Source organism: Cervus elaphus, chromosome 27, assembly GCF_910594005.1.
Source record: "Cervus elaphus chromosome 27, mCerEla1.1, whole genome shotgun sequence".
NCBI lineage: Eukaryota > Metazoa > Chordata > Mammalia > Artiodactyla > Cervidae > Cervus > Cervus elaphus.
In genome coordinates, this window is record NC_057841.1 from 40,238,708 (window position 1) to 40,264,266 (window position 25,559).

Consider the following 25,559-nt stretch of genomic DNA (forward strand, 5'->3'; position numbering starts at 1 on the left):
GAGCCCCTCCTCCTGGCTCAGCTGTGGTCAGAGGGCTTACTGTGGGCTGTCATCGCCTGGCACACGAACAAAACCCCGGAGCAAACCCATTTTCACATTCAATCCTAAATGCTCAGAGGAACCAGGTTTTCCTGAGATCACACATTTTTCCAGCATTAGGCTGTGCTTGAGCAAAACAATGAAATAGGATTTTTCTTTCTTTTCTTGTAGTTTCTGGGACCACAGAGAAGATGCTTTGGGTAGGTGGGGTGCCGGGTGGGGGGAGAAGGCAGGAGTGTACCTGGACCGAATTAGATGCTCAGACTGTCTTCTCACCCAGCTTGTGGGGCCTTCTGGAACATCTCTGAGTGGGTGGGGTGGCTTTGAATTTAGGGCAGTTGCCAGGGAGACCCATGGCTTCCACATGCTGGGAGGGCCATGGTGGGTGCAGGGGAGAACATGGGTTTAAAGCCAGTCCTGGCCCTTCCTGGGGCTTCCCTAGTGACTTAGACAGTAAAGAATCCACATGTAATGCAGGAGGCCCGGGTTTGATCCCTGGGTTGGGAAGATCTCCTGGAGAAGGGAATGGCAACCCATTCCAATATTCTTGCCTGGAGAGTCCTGTGGACAGAGGAGCCTGGTGGGCTACAGTCCATGAGGTTGCAAAAGAGTCGGACACGACTGAAGTGACTGAGCATGCGTGCATTCTGGCGCTTCCTGACCATTGGGAGGAGTCACTTAACCTCTCTGAGCCTCTGTTTTTCCATCTGTGAGCTGGGGATGATGTCTCCAGTGGGACCTCGATGGGGGATGTGGGGGGAATGAGAATTAAGGGCCTAGGAGGGGGCTTTTGCCTCTGCTTTTCCACCCTTTCCCCCCAACCGCTTGAGCAGCCCTTCTTTTCTGTTTTACTTATTGGGCTTTCTCATCAGTTTTTCCCGAAAAGGCTGCCACCCAAGCATCTCAAAATCCACACACCCAGGCTGCATCAGGGTCCAGTCATAACAGAGCCTCTGAGGCTGGGGACCAGACCCGGGCGGTCTTTCACAGGTCCCTGGTGAGTGTGACACACGGCCAAGGTTGAGAACCGTGCCCTCAAGACCAGGTGAGGCGGTCAGCCAGGCGTGGGGTCACTCCCGCCAGGCAGCACTGTCGCCGGCCCCTAGAACTCCGCAGGGTTGCCTTGCCCGTCCTGGCCTGGGGGACTGCCTGGCTCATGCGGTTCTCGTGTCATGCCCGGGCCCCTCAGCCGGGGTGCCAGAAGTCCGTGACATTCAGCAGCTTGTGATTCTCTCAGGAATGTGACTTTGAACTCCACCTGCCATGAGGCCAGGGCCGGAGGCAGAGTCCTTTGGCTGGCTCGAGGGCCCCTGTAGACCCGAAAAGGTAGCTGGCTGCTAGTGCTGGGGTTAGACATGAAGAGCAGCTGACCCGAGGATCAAGAAAGCTGGGGTTGCTGTCGGCAGGAGAAGCCGAGGTGGGCGAGGAGCCGCTCGCCTCTGTGCTGTGAGCAGGGTCCCTGGGGGTGAACTCCGGCTTGGCCCCCCTGGGCGCCCAGGGGTCCTGGATCAGTACTCTGCTCTGGGCTGAGGTCCAGCCCTGGGTCTGACAGACTTTCCAGCTTGTTGCCAGGGTCTCTGTGATGCACAAGTGTGCATTAGTTAGTGTTAGTCGCCCAGTCGTGTCTGACTCTTTGCAACCCCATGAACTGTAGCCCGCCAGGCTCCTCTGTGCTGAGGATTCTCCAGGCAAGAATACTGGAGTGGGTTGCCACTTCCTCCTCCAGGGGATGTTCCCAACCCAGGGATTGAACCTGGGTCTCCTGCATTGCAGGTGGATTCTTCAACATCTGAGCCACCAAGATCTCAACACAAATAGCATGAAGTGGGCCTGCAGAGGCTCACCGCTCCCTTTGCCAGGTGTCAGGAAAGAAGGTGCCGAGATAAATACACGGGGAGGCGAGGATGCCAGGCATGTTTGTGTAAAACACGAACCAAATGGGCCTGACTTGGCCTGGGAGAATCTCCACCAAGCAGCAAATTGTCAAATAGAAGTTTGTCAGTGAAGTGAAAGCCCAGTTTTTTAAAAATGTCCACATCCAGTGAGAGTCACACCTTCTTCCCTGGTGTCTCAGATGGTAAGGAATCTGCCTGCAATGCAGGAGACTCCAGTTCGATCCCAGGGTCAGGAAGATCTCCTGGAGAAGGGCATGGTAACCCATTCCAGTGTTCTTGCTGGAGAATCCCATGGACAGAGGAGCCTGGGGCGCTACAGTCCATGGGGTCACAAAGAGACCCAACTGAGCAACTAACGCTCTCTGTACTCTCAATGAGAGTCATGGGCCAAGGTTTTCTGAGTTGTCTGTTTCTCCAGCCTTTCAGGGGAGGGGAGCTGGGGGCAGGTGGATCCAAGAGATGGAGGAAAGCGGTGGGGGGCAAGGCTGGACTGGAGGAGACTGGTGACCCCTTCGGGTCAGCCTGCAGATAGCAGTGACCCGGGGCCTCTTCACTTGGGTGCAGCCAGGAGGGCCGGGGTGTCTGCTGCAGCAGCCAGTAACGAGAGATGCCACCTTGCTCTTTGGCAGGTATCGCGTGAATGTCAGACCCAGGTATGTCACCAGGTACAAGACGGTGACGCAGTTGGAATGGAGGTGCTGCCCTGGCTTCAGGGGGGGAAACTGTCAAGAAGGTCCCAGAGACCCTGGGAGGATGCCCCGCCCCACGCCCGCTCGGCCCCGCAACAGCTTGAAGAAACCCACAGGTAACTCACTGCCGTCCTGCGCTCAGCCCTGCTTGTCGCCGCTTCTTCCAACTCAGGCTTCGTGAGTTACATGCGGGGCTTTCCCAGAGCTTCCAGGAACACACCCGTATGCCTGCAGGAGGCATGTGGTACACATATTGATGTGCGGAAGCAGTAGCGATTTTAAAAGACAAACTTTTAAAAAATAAATTGCTTTGTTAGGGCCAGCTGGTTGTGAAAACCAAAACCTTAGAGGAGATGAGGCTGATTTTCAGCCTTGTGTGGCCTGCGGCAGAGACAGAAGAGATTCTCATGTAATGATGTAAGGACGCCTGGCTTGTTTTTACTTTCATTTTCATGTGTGAACTTCCTTAAGCCTGAATTTGAAGACACTAAAATTATTATTATTATTTTTTAAAATAGAGAAATAGAATCATTCTCATTCTGTTTGGGGTGAGATATTCAGCAGTAAAAGAATCTGCCCGCAGTGCAGGAGACACAGGAAACACAAGTTTAGTTCCGGGGTCGGGAAGATCCCCTGGAGGAGGGCATGGCAACCCACCGCGGTACTCTTGCCTGGAGAATCCCATGGACAGAGGAGCCTGGAGGGCTCCAGTCCATGGGGTGGCAAGAGTCAGACACGACTGAAGCGACCAAGCGCAGTGAGCATATTTGCAAAGCTAAGCCCAGAGTTAGAAGGCTCCACTGAGGTTGTTCTTAATTTGCTTCTGATTTTTTTTTTTTAAGTGAAGTAGCACAAACTCAATGAATAGTTTAGAAAGCAATGATAATTTTCACCTTGTTTTTTTTTTTATATATTCATCTACTTATTTACTTATGGGGCCATGCTGGGTCTTAATTGGAAGATGTGGAACCTTTTAATATCTCCCTAATGGGGTACTGAACCTGGGCCCCTTGAGTTGGAAGCACAGAGGCTTAGCCACTGGATCACCAGGGAAGTCCCAGCTTGGCTTTTTTTATTTTTTATTTTATTTTATTGTATTTTTTTCCACCTTGGCTTTTAAGTATAACATTAACAGACAGTAAAAAACCTGCTGGCAGTGCAGGAGCAGTTCAACCCCTGGGTTGGGAATATCCCTTGGAGAAGGGAATGGCAACCCATTCGAGTATTCTTGCCTGAAGAATCCCATGGACAGAGGAGCCTGGCAGGCTACAGTGCATGGGTTTGCAAAGAATCAGACATGACTGAGCAACTAACACTTAAGAGACTGACTTTTTAAAATTTTTTGGCCACACGGTGCAGCTTGTGGGATTTTAGTTCCCCAACCGGGGATCAAACCCTTGCTCCCTTCATTGAAAGTATGGGGTCTTAACCAGTGGCCCACCAGGGAAGTCCCCAAGAGGCTGACTTTTATGGACAAAAATATTTTGACATTTTATTCTACATCACTTTATCTTTCTTCTTTTTTAAAGTTCAGTGAGAAAACTTAGATTTTCTTATGCTGCTGCTGCTGCTAAGTCACTTCAGTCATGTCCAACTCTGTGCGACCCCATAGATGGCAGCCCACCAGGCTCCCATGTCCCTGGGATTCTCCAGGCAAGAACACTGGAGTGGGTTGCCATTTCCTTCTCTAGTGCATGAAAGTGAAAAGCGAAAGTGAAGTCGCTCAGTCATGTCCGACTGTTAGCGACCCCACGAACTGCAGCCTACCAGGCTCCTCCGTCCATGGGGTTTTCCAGGCAAGAGTACTGGAGTGGGTTGCCATTGATTTTCTTATGAGTTAGATGTTTAAGCCATTCTTAAATGATTATATTTTCTGATGAGGTGTTTTCAGTTTTGAAACTAGTGGTGTTTCTCAATATTCTCTGTAAAACAGATTTTATTTATTATTATTATTATTTTTTATTGCTTCAGTCAACAAAAGGGAAACTTTACTGAGGCCCCAGGGCCACAGGCAGGAGGCTGCCCTGTGGGCAGAGAAGCCGGCAGAGGGGCCTTATTTGACATTCTTTCTGGGGCGCAGGTTGTTGGTGTGGCCACGCTTCTTGCAGCAGTTGACCGCCGGGGCTATAGGTGATCGTAATGCAGCCGATATCTTGTCTCAGTTGTATTTCTGAGCGAGCTGGCAGAGGGAAGGCTCAACGATGCCGCTTCACAGATGAAGCACCAAATGCAAGGTGAACTCTTTCTGGATTTTGTAGTCTGACAGAGCACAGCCCATCCTCCAGCTGTTTGCTGGCAAAAACTAGATGCTGCTGGTCAGACGGGATGCCTTCCTGATCTTGGATTTTGACTTTGACATTCTCAGTGGTGTCACTGGGCTTGACCTCAGGGGTGAAGGTCTTGCCCTTCAGGGTCTTCACAAAGATCTGCATCTCTGCCTCTGCTGCAAGGCTGCCACCATTGACCTGAAAAACAGATTTTAAAATAACTTTTTTATTACAAAAGTAGTGCATATCAGTTAAAGAATGTTTGTAACATATGGGGCTTCCCTTGTGACTCAGTGGGTAAAGAATCTGCCTGCAGTGTGGGAGACCTGAGTTCAGTCTCTGGGTTGGGAAGATCCCCTGGAGAAGGGAAAGGCTACCCACTCCAGTATTCTGGCCTGGAGGATTTCATGGACTGTCTAGTCCATGGGGTTGCAAAGGGTCAGACATGACTGAGCGACTTTTACTTTCACTTGAAACATATAGGAAAAATATTTAAGTACACATCATCTTGGACTTCCCCAGTGGTCCAGTGGTTAAGACTCCGTGTTCCCGTAGCAGGGTGCCTGGGTTCCATCCCTGGTTGGGGAACTAAGATCCTGCATGTTGCAGGGCCAGGCCAAGAAGGAGGGGGGGAAGTACACCTAATCTTACCACCAAATGAGAAATACTGTTAACATTTTACTGTAAAACACAGCACTCTTTTCTGTATCTGCATATATATTTTTGTTAAAGAAAAATTCATTCATCCCACAAATATTTATTGAGCTTCTAGATCTGCAGTCTCTATACTGAGGTGTTTTGGAGAAAAAGTTGAGGCAGACACTAGAAAAGAAATTACAACAGAGCACAATTGGTGCTCTGATGGGGACTCTGAGATGGCTTGTTGGACCATAGTAGACAGTTTATTTCTGTTTTGTTTAGTTTTAGCTTTTATCTTGTAAAAGTTTAAGTATACATATAGTTTAATGAGTTGAATAGCTTTATAATATAAGGGCTATTAGGGAAAGCAGTAATTCCCTTTCTCCCCTAGTTTCCCTTCTTCTCAGGAGTAATTGCTTTAAACTCTTACAATTTTTTTTTAAATCAAAGTATAGTTGATTTACAATATTAATTATAGGTGTACAACAAAGTGACTCAGTATTTTCATGGATTATACTTCATTTAAAGTTATTGCAAAATAATGGCTGTATTTCCCTGTGCTGTATAGTATGTCCTTGTGGCTTATTTATTTTACACATAGTAGTGTGTATCTCTTAATCTCCTGCCCCAGTCTTGTCCCTCCCCTTTTCCCTCTCCCCACTTGTAACCAACAGTTTGTTCCCATTTATTTTTTAGCTTCCACACATAACTGATAACGTAGGGTATTTGTCTTTCTCTAGTCTGATTTTTATTTCTGTAAGCATAGTACCCTCCATATCTGTCTATGTTGTTGCAAAAGGCATTATTATAGCTGAGCAATATTCCATTGTATGTGTGTATACACCACATCTTCTTTTTCCATTTATCTGTTGATGGACGTGTGTGTATGTGTGCTAAGTTGCTCAGTCCTGTCTGACTCTTTGCCACCCCATGGACTGTAGCCCACCAGGCTCCCCTGTCCATGGGATTCTCCAGGCAAGAATACTGGAGTGGATTGCCATGCCCTCCTCCAGGGGATCCTCCCGATCCAGGGATCAAACTTGTGTCTCTTCAGTCTCCTGCATCGGCAAGCGGGTTCTTTACCCACTAGTACCACCACTTAGGTTGCTTAAAAACATGGAATGCTTCACATACGTGCCATCCTTTGCAGGGACCATGCTAATCTTCTCTGTATCCTCCCCATTTTAGTATATGTGCTGCTGATGTGAGCATTTCTTTAAACTCTTTAGATGGTCTTTTGGAATTTACCTCCACATCCTTTACTTCTCATTATGGAAGGTGAGGAACTAAGTCCCTTTCATCTAACATGAGGCTGCTACACCCCCATCCTTTCCATTCAGTTATACTGTGTTTTCATCTGTTCAGTGTTTATTGGTTCCATTGTAGTAGTTGCATAGTGTTTACAGCTGAGCCCTGTAGTGTGCTATGAATATGTTACCTTTTCTACACAGTTTTTTTATTTCTCTAGTGTTAATAGTTATGTTTCTCTTTGCTTGGTTTTCTGTATTTTTAATCCCCGTTTCAACCCAAACTCTCTGCTGTTGTCTACATGTCCCCTCAGTATGTTCAGATACATCAGTTTCTTCATCTTGAAATCTCTCCTAGAGCTTTCTCCCCTGCCCCACCTGGAGTGGTCAGCTGCTTGTCTTTGTTCCCCACTGCCCCGCTGTGATCTTCACTGACTTCTCTCCTATCCATTCCCTGCTTCCTGTTCCCCCCGCCCCTCCCCCGCTTGCTCTTTCTTATTTTATTCCCTTGTTTTGGTAAAGCACATCATTCAGTAGTTTTATGAGAAGATTGTGTGGGAGGTAAACTTTTTGACATGGTAGTCTAAAAGTATATTTACTCCAGCTTCAGAAGTCTAGGTTGGAAATAATTTTCCTTTAGAATTTTAAAATTTCCTTTAGAAAATTTCCTTTAGAATTTCCTTTAAAATTTCCTTTAGAATTTTAAAATTTTAAAAGTATTGCTCAATTTTTTTCTAGTTTTCAAAAAGGAATCCTCATACACTGTTGGTTGGAATGTACATTAGTACAGCCACTCTGGAGAACAGTGTGGGGGTTCCTTGAAAAACTAAAAAGAGTTACTGCATGATCCAGCAATCCCACTCCTGGGCATATATCCAGAGAAAATCATAATTCAAAGAGATACATGCGCCCTAATGTTCATTGCATTACTATTTACAATAGCCAAGACATGGAAGCAACCTAAATGTCCATAGACAGATGAATGATAAAGAAGACATGGTACATATAGACAATGAAATACTACTCAGCCATAGAAAGAATGAAATGAGGCCACTTGTAGCAATCTGGATGGACCTAGAGATTATCATGCTAAGTGAAGTAAATCAGACAGAGAAAGACAAATTTCCTGTGTTATCACTTTATGTGGAATCTAAAAAAAATGACACAAATGAGCTTATTTGCAAAACAGGAACAGACTTACAGATATAGAAAACAAACTTATGGCTACCAAAGTGGGAAGCTGGGGGGGGAATAAGTTAGGAATTTGGGGTTGGCAGATACACACTGCTGTATGTGAAATAGAGAAACAAGGACAGACTGTATAGCACATGGAACTCAATACTTGTAATACTCAATATCTTGTAAATGATCTATATGGGAAAAAAGAATATATATGGGACAAAAGAATATATATAAAAGATTATATATATGTTTATATATATTTATTAATATATTATCTATTTATCTATATATAGATTATATATATATATATATTTATTTATCTGAATCACTTCTGTATACCCGAAACTGGGCTTCCCAGGTGGCTCAGTGGTAAAGAATCCACCTGCCGATGCAGGAGATGAGGGTTCTATCCCTGGGTCAGGAAAATCTCCTGGAGGAGGAAATGGCAACCCACTCCAGTATTCTTGCCTGGAGAATCCCATGGACAGAGGAGCCTGGCGGGCTACAATGTGGTTGCAAGAGAGTTGGACAGGTCTGAGCAATTAAAGAAGAGAATACCTAAAACTAACACAACATTGTAAATCAATTATGCTTCAATTAAAAAATTCTTCTAGTTTCCAATGCACTGTGAAAACCATTCTGATGCCCAGTTTTTTATGTGTGACTTGGTTGGGGTTTCTTTATTTTGTTTTTGTTGTTTTTGCCATTAATGGGATTTCAGGATGAAAGGAAGTACTTATCCTCAATCCACCATCATTATAATGAACACACTGTTTTGGGCACTTATTTTTACATTTTTAACTGATTTTAATTTTTAATTGATGAAAAAAATCCATGTCATTAAATATTCTATAGTATCATTTCTTGGCTGCATAGAGTGTGATTGTTTGGATACAATCTTGTACTGTTGGTCCCTTAGGCTGTTTTCAGTTTTTCATTATTATATAGATAGTATTTGAATAAGTACTTTTTCTGTTAAATTTTTGGATTAATCCTTACTATTTACTAGAATAAATTTCTAGAAGTGTAATTGCAGAGTCCAAAGGACTCTGAGTATTTTGATATATTCTCCAAGTTATTCTTCCAAAAATTTGTAGCAGTTTTTTTAGTCACCAGTAGTATATGAAGGAAAAACATCTGCTTACATTCTGATCCTTCCCCCTTCTCCTGCCCTTTAAAAAAAATTTCCTTTGCTCAGAACAGCATTTCATTTGTACGTGACTTACTGACTTTTATGTCTAGTGTCCTGAGAGAATTTTTTCAGTATGGAAAACAAGGTGTTCTTTCTAGTTTTCTGCTTGGGAGTTGGAGCATTTAAACTCAAGTCTTGGTTTTACCACTAAGTTGCTTTTAATGAATAATAACTGTTGTTATGATTATCTGCAAAAGTTACAGGAGGAAAAAAACAATGACCATTAAGCTCAAATATCTACCACATTCTAAAGTTACTTCCACTGTTTGTCAGTGGACATTAGTGCATTTTATGTCATAATCTGTGTTGTGTGTGACTTTTTCCACTTTACTTGCTAGGTCTCAGTATTGTCTGCAGACTTGTTGATGTTAATTCTTAAATCCTTTCTTTTTTATATTAATTTTTGCATTTTATTTTTTGGCTGTGCCACACGACTTGTGAGATCTTAGTTCCCAGTGTATTAGTCGCTTAGTCGTGTCCAACTCTTTATGACCCTATGGACTATAGCCTGCCAGGTTCCTCTGTCCATGGGGATTCTCCAGGCAAGAACACTGGAGTGGGTTGCCATTCCCTTCTCCAGGGGATCTTCCCAACCCAGGGATTGAACCTGGATCTCCTGCGTTGCAGGAGGATTCTTTACCGTCTGAGCCACCAGGGAAGCCAAGGATCAAACCTGGACCTACAGCAGTGGAAGCAAAGAGTCCTAATCATTAGATCACTAAGGAAGTCCTTTAACCTCTTTCTAGTATTCCTTGTGTTCTGTGACATCATGTGCCTCAGATTTTGATGACCTTTTTTTTGTTTCTCTCTCTATATATATCATGTTTATTTTCATTTTATGACTCATCACAATTATTTTATGATTTTTCTTTTGGGCTGTTTCCTTGTGGGGTATATTTCTCAAAGTAGAATTATCAAAAATTCAATGTTCGGGGACTTCCCTGGTGGTCCAGTGGTTAGGCATTTTCACTCTGGGGGCCCAGGTTCAATCTTTGGTCTTCGATCTGAGATCTCAAAGCTGAGTGGGACATGGGTAAAAAAAGATTTCAATGTATTCTTTTGACTCAGTGAATCTCGTTACATAGGGCTACATGGCTCCGTTGTTGGGAGACGCCAATAGACTCTGTTTTATCTCTCTTTTGCTTTTAGTTTCTCCAACTGCATGATGGTGCTAAACAATGTCTGTGAGACTCTTAGCGCAGGGATGCTAATAAAAGAAAGAATATTTAGGAGTTGCTTAGAGGATAACTTGCTGCTCTTATGGTATCGTGTGCCTGTGTGCTAAGTTGCTTCAGCTGTGTCCGGCTCTTTGGGACCCCATGGACTGTAGCCCACTAGGCTCCTCCGTCTGTGGGATTCTCCAGGCAAGAATACTGGAATGGGTTGCCATTCCCTTCTCCAGGGGATCTTCCTGATCCAGGGATTGAACCTGCATCTCCTGTGGCTCCTGCATTCTAGGCAGATTCTTTACTGCTGAGCCACCGGGGAAGCCATGGTATCATACCACCCAACAACTAATGGGTGGATCCCAAGTGGCTTCTTGTGGTTGCAGAATGCAGTCAGCTGTCGGGGTGTGACTGCAGTTACGAATGTGGGAATGATATGTTCTGATGATAATATAAGTAAAGAATATTTCCCTGCAGGGTGAAAGAGACCATTGTATATCTGTCATGTGAATATTCTCTTAACAACAAGGAGGGAAGATAGTCATAGATGAGGGGATTATAGTTCACAGAAGTGAATTAACTTGCTCGAGGGCGGACTATAGACAGCAGAGCCAGAATCCCCTGGAGGTCTGTTTGACTTAACGCCCATCATCTTTTCCACTCCAGCAGAGTAATTGCCTGTGTGTGGTGAGAGGGGAGTCGTAGGGGGAGGTTTGAGTGTGTCCCAGGAGTACTCTGTCAGTTATCTTTGCAGAAACTGGGTGTTTTCCTAAACAGGAAATGTTAAGTCGTGTCCAACTCTTTTTTTCTTGTAACAGACAATGAACCAAGCCGAGTCTCAGAGCCAAAGAAGACTCTGTCACCCACTCCTGCAGCAGACCCAAGTCAGACAAGAGATCCAAAACAGGGGCCCCAGGAACTGCAGGAAAAGAAAATTCAGGTGCTGGAGGAGAAGGTTCTCCGGCTCACCAGGACGGTTCTGGACCTTCAGTCTTCCGTTGCTGGAGTGAGCGAAAACCTCAAACACGCCGTCCAGGATGATGCCAGCAAGATGCTGGCCTCATGGCTCAGCAACCTGCACCCCCGGCCAACGCCGAACAGCGCCGTGGGTGGAGAACCGGAAACGGTTCAGCCCCCAGGTGTCCTCAACAATAAGGAGTCAGGAATGAAGGACATCAAGTCTGAACTGGCTGAAGTCAAGGATGCCCTGAAAACCAAGAGTGACAAGCTGGAGGAGCTGGACGGGAAAGTGAAGGGCTACGAAGGGCAGCTCAGACAGCTCCAGGAGGCCGCCCAGGGCCCAACGGTCACCATGACGACCAGCGAGCTCTTCCAAGCCTATGTGGACAGTAAGATCGATGCCCTGCGGGAGGAGCTCATGGAAGGGATGGACCGGAAGCTGGCTGATCTGAAGAACTTGTGCGAATACAAGTTGATCGGTTTCCAGCAGAACTGTGATGACTATGGGAGCAGCTACCTGGGAGTGATTGAGCTGATAGGAGAGAAGGAGGCCAAGCTGAGAAAAGAAATCAGTGACCTTCAAGCCCGGGTCCAAGACCCTCCAGCCCGTGCAAATTGCTGTGATGGTACCAAGCCTGATGACTTGGGGCCACAAATCAAGATGTTAGACCAGAAAATCGAAAGAGTTGCTGAAGCAACAAGAATGCTGAACGCACGACTGGACAATGAGTTTGACCGCCTCGAGGTTCCAGAGCCGGACGTGGACTTCGATGCCAGATGGCATGAACTGGATGCAAGGATCAACGTGACGGAGAGGAACGCAGAGGAGCACTGCTTTTACATTGAAGAAACCCTCCGGGGCACCATTAGTGGGGAGGTGGACGGCCTGAGGCAGCTGCTTGATCAGAAAATACAGTCCCTGGAGGAGCGGCTGGGGAGCACCCTCCTGGAGATGGTGAACGGCTCGGAGATGGAACCTGCTCCCCCAGTGGCAGCCCCGCCCACTGTGTCGGGGGCTGGGCACCCGCAGGTCATGATGGAGTTAAAGCGCCTGAAGGACCAAGTGCGGGTGGTGGAGGACATGTGCCTGCAGAACCTCCGAGGAGAGCCTCGCGGGATGGAAGACACTTTGCAAAACGGGGGCAAGACGGTGAACCTTTTGAGATCTCTAAACGACACAATGCAGGGGAAGTTTCAGGACACGCAACGCAGCATCCAGCGACTTCAGCAGGACTTCAATTTTCTTTATTCTAGGCTCAACCACACAGATGACCACTTGAGACGTCTACAGAATGAGCTGAGTGGTGGTAGAGGAGGGAAAAAGGCTGCAGGGGGTGGATGGTCCAAGGGGGGTGAGCCAGGGAGGACGGAGGCGCCCCTGCCGCCTCCCCAGGCCCCCCCAGTACACTGCTGCGAGCAGCTGGAGGGCAGGTGGCAGCAGCTGCAGGACCTCGTCCTCAGCGAGCTGGACACTTGTGAGGAGAAGACGCACGGGGTCCAGAGGGAGGTCTCCGTGGTGGAGGACAGGGTGTCTCACGTGGAAAAGACCTGTAGCAAGCTGGACTCCATCTCTGGAAGCCTTCAGAAGATCAAGGAAGGGCTCAACAAGCACGTGAACAGCCTCTGGAGCTGCGTCCGGCAGATGAACGGGACGCTCCGGACACACTCCAGAGAGATCTCCGGCCTGAAGAATTCCGTCCAGCAGTTCTACAGCCACGTCTTCCAGATTTCTACTGACCTGCAAGACCTGATCCGGTTTCAGCCATCGGCAAGTAAGTGCACCTTTGCCTTCCCATTTTGAGTATTTGTAATGTGTGTTCTGCTAGATTTTGGATGGCTTGTGACATCAGCCACGTCACTGCTAGCCCAAAGTGTGCTTCGTAGATGGGGTGGGGGAAAGTGTGTGAATTGTTTGGTGCTGAGTAGCAATGAGACAAAGACCAACAGTGAGAGCAAGTGTTTAGAAACTTTTAGAATAACTTGACATCACTGTAGCATTCAAGCACACGATTTGTGCGTTTTGTAAATTATCAGCCCACAACAGTTTGAAAATACAGAAGGAAAACTGGTCCTTCCCCTCAGGTAGGCGGCAGAAGGCTGATCTATACTATCGTGTTGGGGAGCTTAGACTTGGGGTCAGATTTGTGGCCTAACAGCTTGGGGCAATGGGTATATGTTGTCCTGTCTTCTACTCAGGAAGTTTCCTGTATGCAAACCCCTTCACCTCTCTGAAAACATCACTTTTTGTTTGCTGGTGTCATTATAATCTTCATCATTATCATCTTTGGGCAATCTCTTGTTCCCTAAAACCTGGGTCCTCGATGATGGCAAGTAGAATGCATTGTGTTCCTTTCCAAAGACAGAGTACTTTAGGGGCAGTAACTGTTCAAAGCCCCAGAGCGCCCAGAACAAGGATGCTGACTGGCCGTGCTCAGGGCGATGCATGCTACACGAGGTCTGCGCATCCGTGCTAATCCCTCCAGTCATTCTGCCTCTTTGTGACCCCATGACTGGGGCGGGCCAGGCTTCCCCGTCCATGGGATTCTCCAGGCAAGAATACTGGAGTGGGTTGTTGTCTTCTTTTCCAGGGAATCTTCCTGACCCCAGGGATCAAATCTGTGGCTCCTGCATTGCAGGCAGATTCTTTACCGCTATACGTTTCATTCTCAACAAATGTTTGTTGAATGAATGAATGGACTGAATGAATGAATGGTCCCTTAATAGCGCTGAGTGACATATTCAAGTTAAATTCTTTGTTACCTGGGGGCTCAGCATGTCATCCCTGAAGGTCAGAGCCTCACCTGGATTTGGCAACCTCAATGCTAAGCAGTTTTCGTTCTTATTTAAATTTTATTTATTTATTTTCGGCTGTGTTTGGTCCTCATTGCGGGGCAGACTTTCTCTAGTTGGAGACAGCAGGGGCTACTTTCTAGTTGCAGTGTGCGGGCTTTCTCACTGCAGTGGCTTTTCCTGTTGCGGCTCCCAGGCTCCAGAGCACAGGCTCAGTAGTCGTGTCGCACGGGCTGCTCCCCGCAGGGACGTGTTCTAAAGTCGCACAGCTGGGACGCGGTGGAGGTGGGGTGGGACCCTGGGTGCCGTCCTCCAGGCCAGCCCACATCTCCTCTGTGTCTCCCAGAGGCGAAGGCAGACTTATGGGTCCACGAGGCCTTGGGGAGGGCCAGCCATATGCCCGGAAGGACTCCACCTCCTGACCAGTCCTCCCCCTGTTTTCTTCCCCGTCTTCTTGCTGGCCTATGTTGCCTTTTCACCTTGCTCAGCTCCAGGTGACAAAGGCCCTCATGTGTTGATGCCAGTTCCTGGCCTGGTGTGAGCCTCTGGGATTTTAGGATTGGGTCCTACTGGAAAAGGCTCTGATGCTGGGAAAGATGGAAGGCAAAAGGAGAAGGGGGCAGCAGAGGATGAGTTAGTTGGACGACATCACTGCCTCAATGGACATGAATGTGAGCAAACTCCAGGAGATAGTGGAGGACAGAAGAGCCCGTGGGCTGCAGCCCATGGGGTTGCAAAGAGCCGGACACAGCTTAGCAACTGCATAACAGCAACAACAACCCCGCTGAGACTTACAGCCCGAGGAGAGGAGAGCCAGGGCCTGATCCCAGGGAAGCAGGAAGGTCTGAAGTGGTCAGTGGGACACGCTTTGAACCTTCCCAGAGATAAGGAGTTTGTAGATAAGGAATTACCCAGGCCAGTCCCGCTATTTATAACCCCCATCCCCTCCCCCCAGGCCCACACAGCTCCCGGATCTCTGGAATGCTGGGGAAAGGTCAGGGGACCCTGTATGTGTTCATAGGATGATTGTCCCTCCTGGTGACAGTTCTGTCTGGACTGTGCTTTGTAACAACAGATCGAACCAGATAGTTCCAGTTGATTTGCGGCTCCCGGGCAGCGTGGGAAGTGGTGTTAACTCCTTCATGCTTGCCTGTGGAAAGAGGGGTGGGGGGTGAATGCCTGTAAAGAGAAGGCGGCGTCCACAAGATGCTCCTTTTGGAACGAATCCATCGTTGTGAGTGTAGGATGCATGGACTTTCGGGAACTCCACTGATTGAGGAGAGCCACCGATGAGCAGGCAGAGCTGTCCGTTCTTGGAGCGCATCCAGGTCCGGGAGAACCGGAGTGTTGGGTCACTGGGTGAGTCTAGAGCTCAGGTCACAGCGCCCAGCAAAGAGTCAGCAGCACATTTATTGAGCGCTTACTGTGTGCAGCAGTGACTCAGTGGACATGAGTTTCAGCAAACTCCAGGAGATAATGAAGGACAGGGGAGCCTGGCGTGCTGCAGTCCCTGGGGTCATAGAGAGTCGGACAGGACTTAGTGACTAAACACCACTGTGTGCAGGGCCCCGTGAGGGATGAGGCGGTGAGTAGCATGACCCTGATCTTCCAGGCATTTTCAGGCACAGGTTTGGGGGTGGGGGAGTGACGCACACAGGTCTGCAGAGAGGATGAATGAGATGGTGTGTCAGGGCTCATCCTTTGAGTTCACTGGCTCTTTCTGAGCCCATCTTGTGTGGGAGCAACGAGCTTATGTGTGTGGAACACCGGGATGACAGTGTATGGGACAGTGACGGTCTGAGGGGAAACAGGCAGAGATGGTCACAGCCACCGTGGAAGTCAGGGAGGGCTTCTCTGAGTTGATGAGGCCTTCTCATCATCACGGCTGAGTAAGTTGCGAGTTCAGAGACTGGCGGGGTGAAGGGTGAGATGCAGTGATAAGAGAGACTTCTGAAAGGAGGCGATACTGGAGCTTATGCTGAAGGGTGGGGGGTTGTTCAGTCCCTCAGTTGTGTCCGACTCTATGCGACCTCATGGACTGTGGCACGCCAGGCTTCCCTGTCCTTCACCATCTCCCAGAGTTTGCTCAAACTCCTGTGTGTTGAGTTGATGATGCCATCCAACTATCTCATTCTCTGTCGCCCCCTTCTCCTCCTGCCCTCAATCCTTCCCAGCATCAGGGTCTTTTCCAGTGAGTCAGCTCTTCACATCAGGTGGCCAAAGTATTAGAGCTTCAGGATCAGTCCTTCCAATGAACATTTAGAGTTGATTTCCTTTAGGATGGACTGGTTGGATCTCCTTGCAGTCCAAGGGACTCTCGAGAGTCTTCTCCTGCACCACAGTTGGAAAGCATCAGCTCTTGGGTGCTCAGCCTTCCTCATGCTCCAGCTCGCACACCTGTCCATGCCTACTGGAAGGCTTCAGAGAAGCAGGAGGGGAGGGCGTCCCTGCTGAGGGCGGAACGGACCTGCTGTTTGCCGCTGCGTGACAGCCGACCCCAGACCTTGGTGGCTTAAACACCAGGGCTTCATCACTTCCCGTTGCTCTGCGGGGCAGGAACTGACTTGGCAGCTCTTCTGCTCCACTTGACATCCGCTCAAGCTCAAGCTTGACAGCCGCTCGACTCAGGGGACTGCTGGGCTGGGCTGGGCTGGGCTGGGCTGGAAGCTGCAGGAAGACCGGCCACGTGTTCCTCCGCATGGCCATCCTCTCTCTTCACGTGGTGGACGTGAGCCTCCTCACAGCGTGGCGGTCTCGGGGAGTCACACTTACCACATGGCACAAGCAGGAGCCCCTTCCAGGTGAGGCCCACAGCTGGCACCGTGTCCTCTCTGCCACATCCCACGGTTCAAAACAGGTCAGCCTGAGAGGTGACGCAGCTTGTGTGTTGGGAGGGGAGGAACATTAACGATCGTCGCCATTGCTCCCACTGCGAGCCAAGGTGCAAAGCTGAGGACGCAGGACATGGTCACCAGAGGCCAGATTGCTGGGTCGGGACCCAGACTCTGCTGGTTCTACCTCGTCTGCTGCCCTGTGCACGGAGCCCGTTCTCTTCTTTGGACGCACCCAGAGGGAGCTGAACTGCCCAGCTGGCAGCGGGTGGGGAGGGTGGAGTGGGAACCTGAAGGGGCCTCAGGCCATGCTGAAATCAGTCCTGGTCTCTCTGTATCTTTGTATCCCTCACATCAGTGCAGACGTTCTTCCCTGGGTCTTAAAAGAGACACTCAAGATTATATACAAATGTTTGGTTACTTTTTTGGACAAAAGGTCCCTGCCTTTCATCCAGGACTTGGAGAGGTGCCTAACTTCTAAAAGGTAAAGAACTAGTATATTTTTTTGGCTGCATCTTGCAGCTTATGGGGATCTTAGCTCCTCAACCAGGGACTGAACCCATGTCCCCTGCAGTGGAAGTGCAGAGTCAACCACTAGACTACCAGGGAAGTCCTTAGGACTACTGTATTTTCATGACTGTCTCATTGTCCACTCTGTGACGTGGGTGTCATGCCCCTTTCCTGGGCCCCGTGCACCCCACCCCCCTTCATTCATACAGTGATTCATTCAACAAATACTGAGTCATGTCCTCACACTGGAGTTTTAGCCCTTGCAGGATCTGGGCAGGGGGGAGTCAGGGAATGCACAGCCCAGCAAATAAAGGTCTGATTTCAGCAGGCGATCAATGTGCAGGGAAAGATAAGGAGAAGGGGTGACAGAGGACAGGGGACTTGGTGTTTTAGACGAGAAGTCAGGGAAGGTTGCCCAGTGGAGATGACGTTTGAGCAGAGACATGAATAAGATGAGGGAACGAGCCTTGTGGAGATCTGTTCCCGGCGGAGGGAATAGCATGTGCAAAGGTCCCGAGGCAGGGATGTCTTTGTCCTGTTTGAGAACTCAAGACGTCAGTTTGATCAAGTACATGAGCAAGGGGGAAGGTCATAGGCAGTGAGGTCAGGGGGTAGGGGTCAGATCAGGTGGGATTTTGTAGGCTGAGATAACAGATTTAAATTTCAAATATCATGAGAAACTCTTGGAGAATTTTGAGCCAGGAAGTGATTATTATTTCCCAAGTTTGTAATCCCAGCTACTCTACACATTCTTTGTGACTTTGGACAAATTATTTATCTACTTAATGCCTCACTTTCTATAGCTGTTAACTGGAGAGAATCATGGTAATAGTGATACTTCAAGAAGTTAGCATAATTGGTGTTCCTGTGCATGTAAATCATTTCAGTTGTGTCCGACTCTTTGCAGCCCCATGGTCTGTAGCCCACCAGGCTCCCCTGTCCTTAGGATTCTCCAGGCAAGAATAGTGGAGTGGGTTGCCATGCCCTCCTCCAGGGATCAAACTCATGTCTCCTGCATGGGCAAGCATGTTTACCACTAGTGCCGCCTGGGAAGCCCCCCCTGTTCCTAAGGAGTATTTTTTCCCCCTATTTTTTGGCTGTTTTGCGTGGCATGCAGGATCTTCGTTCCCCGACCAGGAATCAAACCTGTGCCTCCTGCAATGGAAGCAGGGAGTCTTAACCACTGAACAACAGAGAAGTCCCAGTAGTGTATTAAACAGTGACTGGCCCTTGGTCATCCCTCAATATCAGCATGACTGTGACCCTCTGTCCCCTCTGCTGGACTTCCCTTCAGCTTCTGGCTGAAATCCTCTCCTCTTCCTGCAGGCCCCCAGACCTGCAGCCTCAGAGCAGTGAAGGTGGGCTCGCCCACACTGCAGACGTGGGATGAGAACTGCAGGTGTTCTGCTGAATGTTCTAGGGATCCAGAAGGTTTTGTTCTTTCCTTCTTTCTTTTTCTTGTTTTCTTGTCTAAATTGGGACTGGAGTGTAAAGTGTAAAAAGCTGAGAAATCTCCCCTCCCTAGCATTTAGGTTCTTGTTGTTCTTGTTTAGTCACTCAGTTGTGTCCGACTCTTTGTGACCTCATGAACTGAAGCCCGCCAAGCTCTTCTGTCCATGGAATTCTCCAGGCAAGAATACTGGAATGGGTTGCCATTATCTTCTCCAGGGGATATTCCTGAGCCAGGGATCAAACCCAAGTCTCCTGCTTGGCAGGTGGAGTGTTTACCTCCAGGGAAGCCCAACATTTAGGATTCATGGTTAGATAAATCAGGTTCTGAATGACAAGGGGATGGGGCAGTCCTCTATTCTTCTGTGGATGTGGCCTCAGAGGTCTGGTCCTGTTCCCATTCCCCCCTCCACCACCCCCAGCTCCCTATCCCGTTCCTTTAGCTGCATCTTGCCTGCAGTTGCCCAGTCTCCGTGCTACGGTAGTTATTGGGTAGGGGCAGCTCCAGGCCCTGGTCCCCAGCGTGGCTCAAAGGCAGAATCTGCTTCGTGCTGGGGCCCAGGGCCACCTGGCGTGCATCATAGCCTCTGAGCCCACGGGCCTCCCCATCGCCCATCTGATCAGATACTGAGCCCCAGGCAGACTCCAGCAGTTCTGCTGTTCCCCTTTCACTTGGGATAGTAGGCAAGTTCCTGGTGTTGAGAAGCCTGGGGCTCCCACAGAGCTGAGGCAGGCCGAGGGACAGTCTCTGTGTCAGGGAAGCCCTCTTCCCCGTCGTCATGGTTTCAAGAAGGGCCTGCCTGCCGGACACGCAGGACTGTTTCCACACACCCCAGTGACAGCAACCCGCTGCTTCCTCTTTCCAATCTGCCACCCCTTTCTTCTGCAGACGTCTTCAGGCAATTTCTTGTAAGTACTTAAAAAAAATTTTTTTTAATTTTATTGACGTATGGTTGATTTACAATGTTGTGCTAGTTTCAGGGTACAGCAAAATGAGTCAGTTATACACCCACATGTATTCATTCTGTTTCAGATTCTTTTCTCATATAGGTTATCCCGGAATATTGTAGAGTTCCCTGGGCCATACAGGAGGTCCTGTAGGCTATCTGTCTTATATAGTAGAGTGTGTGTGTTCATCCCAAGTCCTGATTTACCCCTCACCCCTGTGTTTCCCCTTGAGTAACCATAAATTTGTTCTCAATATCTGTAAGTCTGATTCTGTTTTGTAAGTTCAGTTGTTTCATTTTTTTAAAAAAATTGGGTTCCACATATAAGTGATGTCATATGCTATTTGTCTTTGTCTGGCTTACTTCACTTAGTATCATAGTCTCTAGATCCATCCATGTTGCTGCAAATGGCATTACTTCATTCTTTTTCTAAAATTTATTTTTATTTATTTGGCTGCCTTGGGTGTTAGTTGAGGCATGTGGGATCTAGTTCCCGGACCAGGGATCGAACCTGGGCCCCATGCATTGGGAGTGTGGAGTCTTAGCCACTGGACCACCAGGGAAGTCCCATTTCTTTCTTTTTAATGGCTGAGTAATATTTCATTGTATATATGAACCACATCTTCTTCATCCATTCCTCTATCCATGGGCATTCAGGTGGCTTCCATGTCTTGGCTCGTGTAAATAGTGTTGCAGGGAACACTGGGGTGCATGTATGGTTTTTTTCAAATATCTTCCCAGGAGTGGGATTGCTGGATCATGTTATTGTTGTTGTTCAGTCATGTTCTCTCTACCCATCAGGCTCCTCTGTCCTCCATTATCCCCTGGAGTTTGTTCAAATTCATATTCATTGAGTCCCTATGCTGGATCATATGGTAGTTCTATTTTTAGTTTTGAATGATATGAATAACATTTCATTTGGGGGTGCTACAGATTTAAGAACCCCATCTTTATCCGGTTGCTTAGCCTAAGCGGTGCTGCAAGAATGAAAAAAACACAGGTTTTTCAAATAAGTACTTAATCATAAAGCCTGGCGGGGGGAAGAGTGGCCTCATGCCAGTGTTATGACAGTTTTGGCCTTCAGCTTGAAACTGGCCGAGTTGGAGGCCAGTGTAGGTGCCAGATAGTGTGATGGAGTCGGTCCGAGTTTCATAAACACATAAAAGGCTACATAAACCGCACAGACTCGGACCACACTGCCTCTGGACAATACCTGCCCTCTGCCCTGTGAGCATCTGGTTTCTGTAAAGCTCTTCGGTTGGTGAAAGCCGCGGCTGCTTTTCTCCGTCTGAACCTTGACTCTGGAACTGCTGTGTCCCTGGCACCGGGCTCTCCCACAGCTGTGCGCAGAGTCCCCTGCGAGCTTGACAGAAATAAGGACTCTGGGCTCCCTCGGGAGACTCCTGCTCGGCAGGGGTGAGGTCAGTTCCAGGAACTTGTAATTAAATTTGTAATTAAAACAAAGAACCCCCCAGCTCCTGTCCTGGAAGCGGAAGGCAGACCCCTCTCAGAGGCAGCTGGGCAGAGAGCAGCGGAGAAGCAGGGGTGGGGGGTGAGGAGGGAGGGGAAGCCCCGCGTGCGGAGCCGCAGCGCCCGCGCCAGCTCCGCGGGGCCCGCGTGTCCGCGGACGGGCTCTGCCCACGCGTCACTGTGCCGCCTCACGTGTGACCGCGGCGGCTTTACAGCGAGTCTTCAAGTCAGGTAGACCCTCTGCGTGTCCATGTACGGCTTCGAATCAGCTTGTGAATTTCTATCAAAGAAGAAATCCCCGGTGACTTCTCGGGTCGGGTCGGCCTCTCTGGGGTCACTGATAACGGGTGACCTCTGTTCCAAGGGGGCTGCCCTGCTGATGTAAACACGCGAGGCTGGAGCTGTGTCTGTGGCAGTGATCTCCAGGTCGCGCCTTTCAGAAATGCCAGCCTGTTTGTCCTGTGGAGCCTGATTCCAGAGGCCTCTGTGTGGTCACACTGGGCGGGATTCCTTTCTCGGCGCAGCTCAGTGCTCTGGAGGGACGGTCAGTATGGGCCCTAGATAGGTCATGGTCTCTAGATCCATCCATGTTGCTGCAAATGCTTTGCTTCATTCTTTTTCTAAAATTTTATTTATTTGGCTGTCCTGGGTGCTAGTAGAGGCATGTGGGATTTGGTTCCCTGACCAGGGATCGAACCCAGGCCCCATGCATTGGGAGTGTGGAGTCTTAGCCACTGGACTACCAGAGAAGTCCCATATTTATTTCTTTTTAATGGCTGAGTAATATTTCATTGTGTATATACATATATATATATATATATACACCACATCATCTTTATCCATCACTGCTGTAATGGAATCACAGCACCCCCGGGACCAGCTTGCGTGTTTTCTCTCTTCGTTCCAGCCAAAGCGCAAAGCAGCATTTCCACTGCTGTTTGCTCAGAGTAGGACAGTTCCTGTGAACCCGTGGTCTCCCCCGCCCTGCTGTCAAGGGAGCTGCGGGGGGTTTCTGTGCATCATCTCCCCAGCCCTGAGGCTCCTTCACATGCCTCCCCATCCTCTCCGCCCTTGACCTTCCAGCAGGGAGACCAGCGAGTGTCTCCTTGAGGCCCCTGCCTCGTGCCCCCCGTGCCTGGTCAGCGCAGGGACCTGCTCCCTCAGCACTGAGCCTGGCATTTCTCATCAGGGTGGCGTGGGCCCTTCCCAGGCACAGAGCTTTGCCAAGCGGTGTGACCATCCTCCCACTTAGCCTGCTGTATGTCAGAATGTGGGTGGGTTTCTATTAAAGCCAGAAGTCCTGGGAATTCCCTGGCAATCCTGTGGTTAGAATCCCATGCTTTCACTGCCAAGGGTCCAGGTTCAATTCTTTGTCGGGGAATTTAACATCCTGCAAGCCATGCAACCAAAAGAACGAAGATATAAAGTCAGAAGTCTTGATTGCCACCTTTGAAACAGTCCCACCACCCCGACCTGTAGTTGCGTTTGGTCAGCAGACATACCCTCGCAATGCCAGGCAGCTCCCCACCCCCTCCCCGCACTGGGCTTCTGGTGAACTGGCTGGACGTTTGCACAGTGACTCGTCACTGTCAGGGATGTGGCCCTGCACCCATCATTTCATCTGATCAGCCAAACTCTGCTTGCTTGTCAGGAGACTTGGAGGGTTCAGCCCAAGTGGCGGATGACTCAGCCACGCCGCCAACACAGACTCTGACATCCCCGCAGCTCTGCGCTGTGCCACGACTCCGCGGGGTTGCTGTTAGTTTCCTCAGGCAGGTCTTCATCTTAGCAAAGGTGACAGTGGCTTTTAGTAAGAACTCCAGCGGCGTGGGAGTGGCCTTTCCTACTGCCACAGGCTCCGTCCTTGGGGAGGCTGTGGCCCGGCCTGTGGACAGCTGCACGAGGCCATTGCGGAGGCGTCAGGACGGAGACCTGGAGGCAGGTTGTGGAACAAAAGCATCACCATTCCTCATGTGAAACATGGGCAGCCCCACTTGGTTCTTATGAACTCAACTTTTCAAATGGTCACTGGATTAGAAACATGTGTGCAGCTCGAAAAGACACTGGCTGCCAGAGTTATCTTCCCAGACAGAGCAAGATGCTGTCCAGTTTGTTTCAAGCGTGTAATAAATGTGTGCATTAGAGACACTACGTGATGTGCTGGGGGCCAAGGTTGGGGAGCAGTCAGGATCCAGGGCGGCTCTCTCGTGCCGTCTCTGCTGTGATGTGAGGGGTGTCAGAGCCGCCCCTTCTGCAGAGTGTGCTGGACAGACTCCCCGTGGTGATCAGTGCAGGATATTTGGCCCAAGCGGTTTATTTGTTCATTCTTTCCCCTCTGCCTTCCACTTGCTATCAAAAGCCTGGGTGTTGAGGGAGTGGTGATGTTAAGAGGGAGAACTGTCACTGATTCTAGGTACTGGCATTGCCCTTACAGACCCTAGAAAGACGATTATCATTGGCAAAGTTTGGGCGCCTCCTCTACTGGCTGGCGGGAGTGAGGGTGCGGCCCAGGGTACCAGGCTTTCTTCCTTCACCAAATACTCAAGACGTCTCAATGTCACGTGCCAGTCCCTGGTGACAAAAGATCATTAAAACGTGTCCTCAAGTGTTCATCAGGAGAAGGCAATGGCACCCCACTCCAGTACTCTTGCCTGGAGGATCTATCTCATGGACGGAGGAGCCTGGTAGGCTGCAGTCCGTGGGGTCGCTAGGAGTCAGACATGACTGAGCGACTTCACTTTCACTTTTCACTTTCATGCATTGGAGAAGGAAATGGCAACCCACTCCAGTGTTCTTGCCCAGAGAGTCCCAGGGACGGAGGAGCCTGGTGGGCTGCCGTCTATGGGGTCGCACAGAGTCGGACACGACTGAAGCGACTTAGCAGCAGCAGCAGCGGCAAGTGTTCATCATTCAGCAAGTGAGGAGAGGTGTAAAAACCAGACAGGCCCTCAGAGCTCCGTGATTGGGAGGCAGGATTGTTAGGCGCTGCTGGGCTTCACAAGGAGGAGCGGGACTGTGGGGAGGGGCGCGTGTCGTCGAGGGTTCCTGAAGAGCCCAGCCCCAGGGGCTGGACTGAAGGCAGCAGGAGACGATGGAACAGGTGGCGCGGACATGGCTGTCAGAGGCGACTCGACTGGATCTTACGAGCAGTGGAGGACAGCTGGAGGTTCCTGAGCGGGGAAGAGGACTAGGACGGACTCGCCTCTGAGAAAGGTGGGGAGGAAGGACCCAGAGGATGATTCAAAACGAGAAGAGGCCGGACTTAGCCCAGATCGAGGGCAGAGTGAAATAAGACTCGGGCATCTAGACAAAGTGACGGGGAGACGGATGGTGCTTCAGAGAAAGAGGGATGATTTGAAGGGTTTGTGGGGGATAGGTGCCAAAAAAGGTGCGAGGGGCTCGTACTTGGCTATTTTTTAGGTGCTTTGTGAACTGTAATTCTTTGAGGGTTATAGGACTGGGACAGTTTTGTGTTTCAATTATGGGTGGAGATGCACAAACTTGGGCTGAAGGGAAGGAGCCAGTGGGGCGGAAGGAAATGCAGAGGAGAGGAGTGATGTTGGAGGAGCTTCTCCAGCAGAGAAGGGAGGTGGGCCTGGGGCTCAGGTGGGAGCCTGCGCTGGGGAGGGAGGCCAACTTGTGATCCGAGGAACAGCGTTAGGAGGAGGGGAGACGGACGAGGGACCTGAGCATGCTTGGACTGGAGGGAAAGCAGACGAGACGGGCCCTTGGTGTTTTCTATGTTTTAGAAAAATAAAACATTTCTGAGAAATTTACAATGGAAACCACCTCCCCTGCCCCTTCTCCCTGTTACCATTCTCATCCCAGAAGTGGCCATGTGCAACTCCTTGAGCTGTTTTCTCCCCCGAAGTTTACTTCCATATTTCTAAATCAACTTATTAGCTTTAGATATCTCTATATGGATATTATATACAGTATTTGACATTATTTATCAGCTGCAGAATTAGCCTCTAAGGCTCTCTCGTCTCCCCCTCCTCCCAGCTCCCAGTAGTTATACCACAGAAATCAAGCCAGTATTGATACTATTAGCTAAACAGCTCAATAATAGCCAAATAGGATTGTGTTGCTTTCCTCTGAATTAGTGGGAGTGTTATTTGCTAGATTTTATGTATCTGTCTTGGGATTCTTCTCACTCACTGAAACTCTCTCAACACCATAAAAAGTATCATCATTTGTTTGTTTCATTTTTAAATTTTTTTGGCAAATTATGCAGATTTTTAAAAAAATTTCAAATTGGAGAATAATTGCTTTACAATGTTGTTGGT

At 49.0% G+C, this 25,559-nt stretch overlaps 1 protein-coding gene, 1 non-coding gene and 1 pseudogene across 2 annotated transcripts in view; 1 reads left to right on the forward strand and 2 right to left on the reverse strand.

The window, feature by feature from the left end:
- Positions 1–25,559, forward strand: part of EMILIN2 (elastin microfibril interfacer 2) — a 57,003-nt gene that overhangs the window by 25,400 nt on the left and 6,044 nt on the right. The window contains exons 3-4 of the mRNA XM_043889719.1: positions 2,564–2,739; positions 11,135–13,048. Of these exons, the coding sequence (XP_043745654.1) occupies positions 2,564–2,739; positions 11,135–13,048 (2,090 nt within the window). The remainder of the gene's footprint in view (positions 1–2,563; positions 2,740–11,134; positions 13,049–25,559) is intronic.
- Positions 4,677–5,081, reverse strand: LOC122685053 (annotated as a pseudogene).
- LOC122685070 lies at positions 6,640–6,741 on the reverse strand. Its single transcript, XR_006338244.1, has one exon. It is a non-coding gene; the product is annotated as a U6 spliceosomal RNA (small nuclear RNA).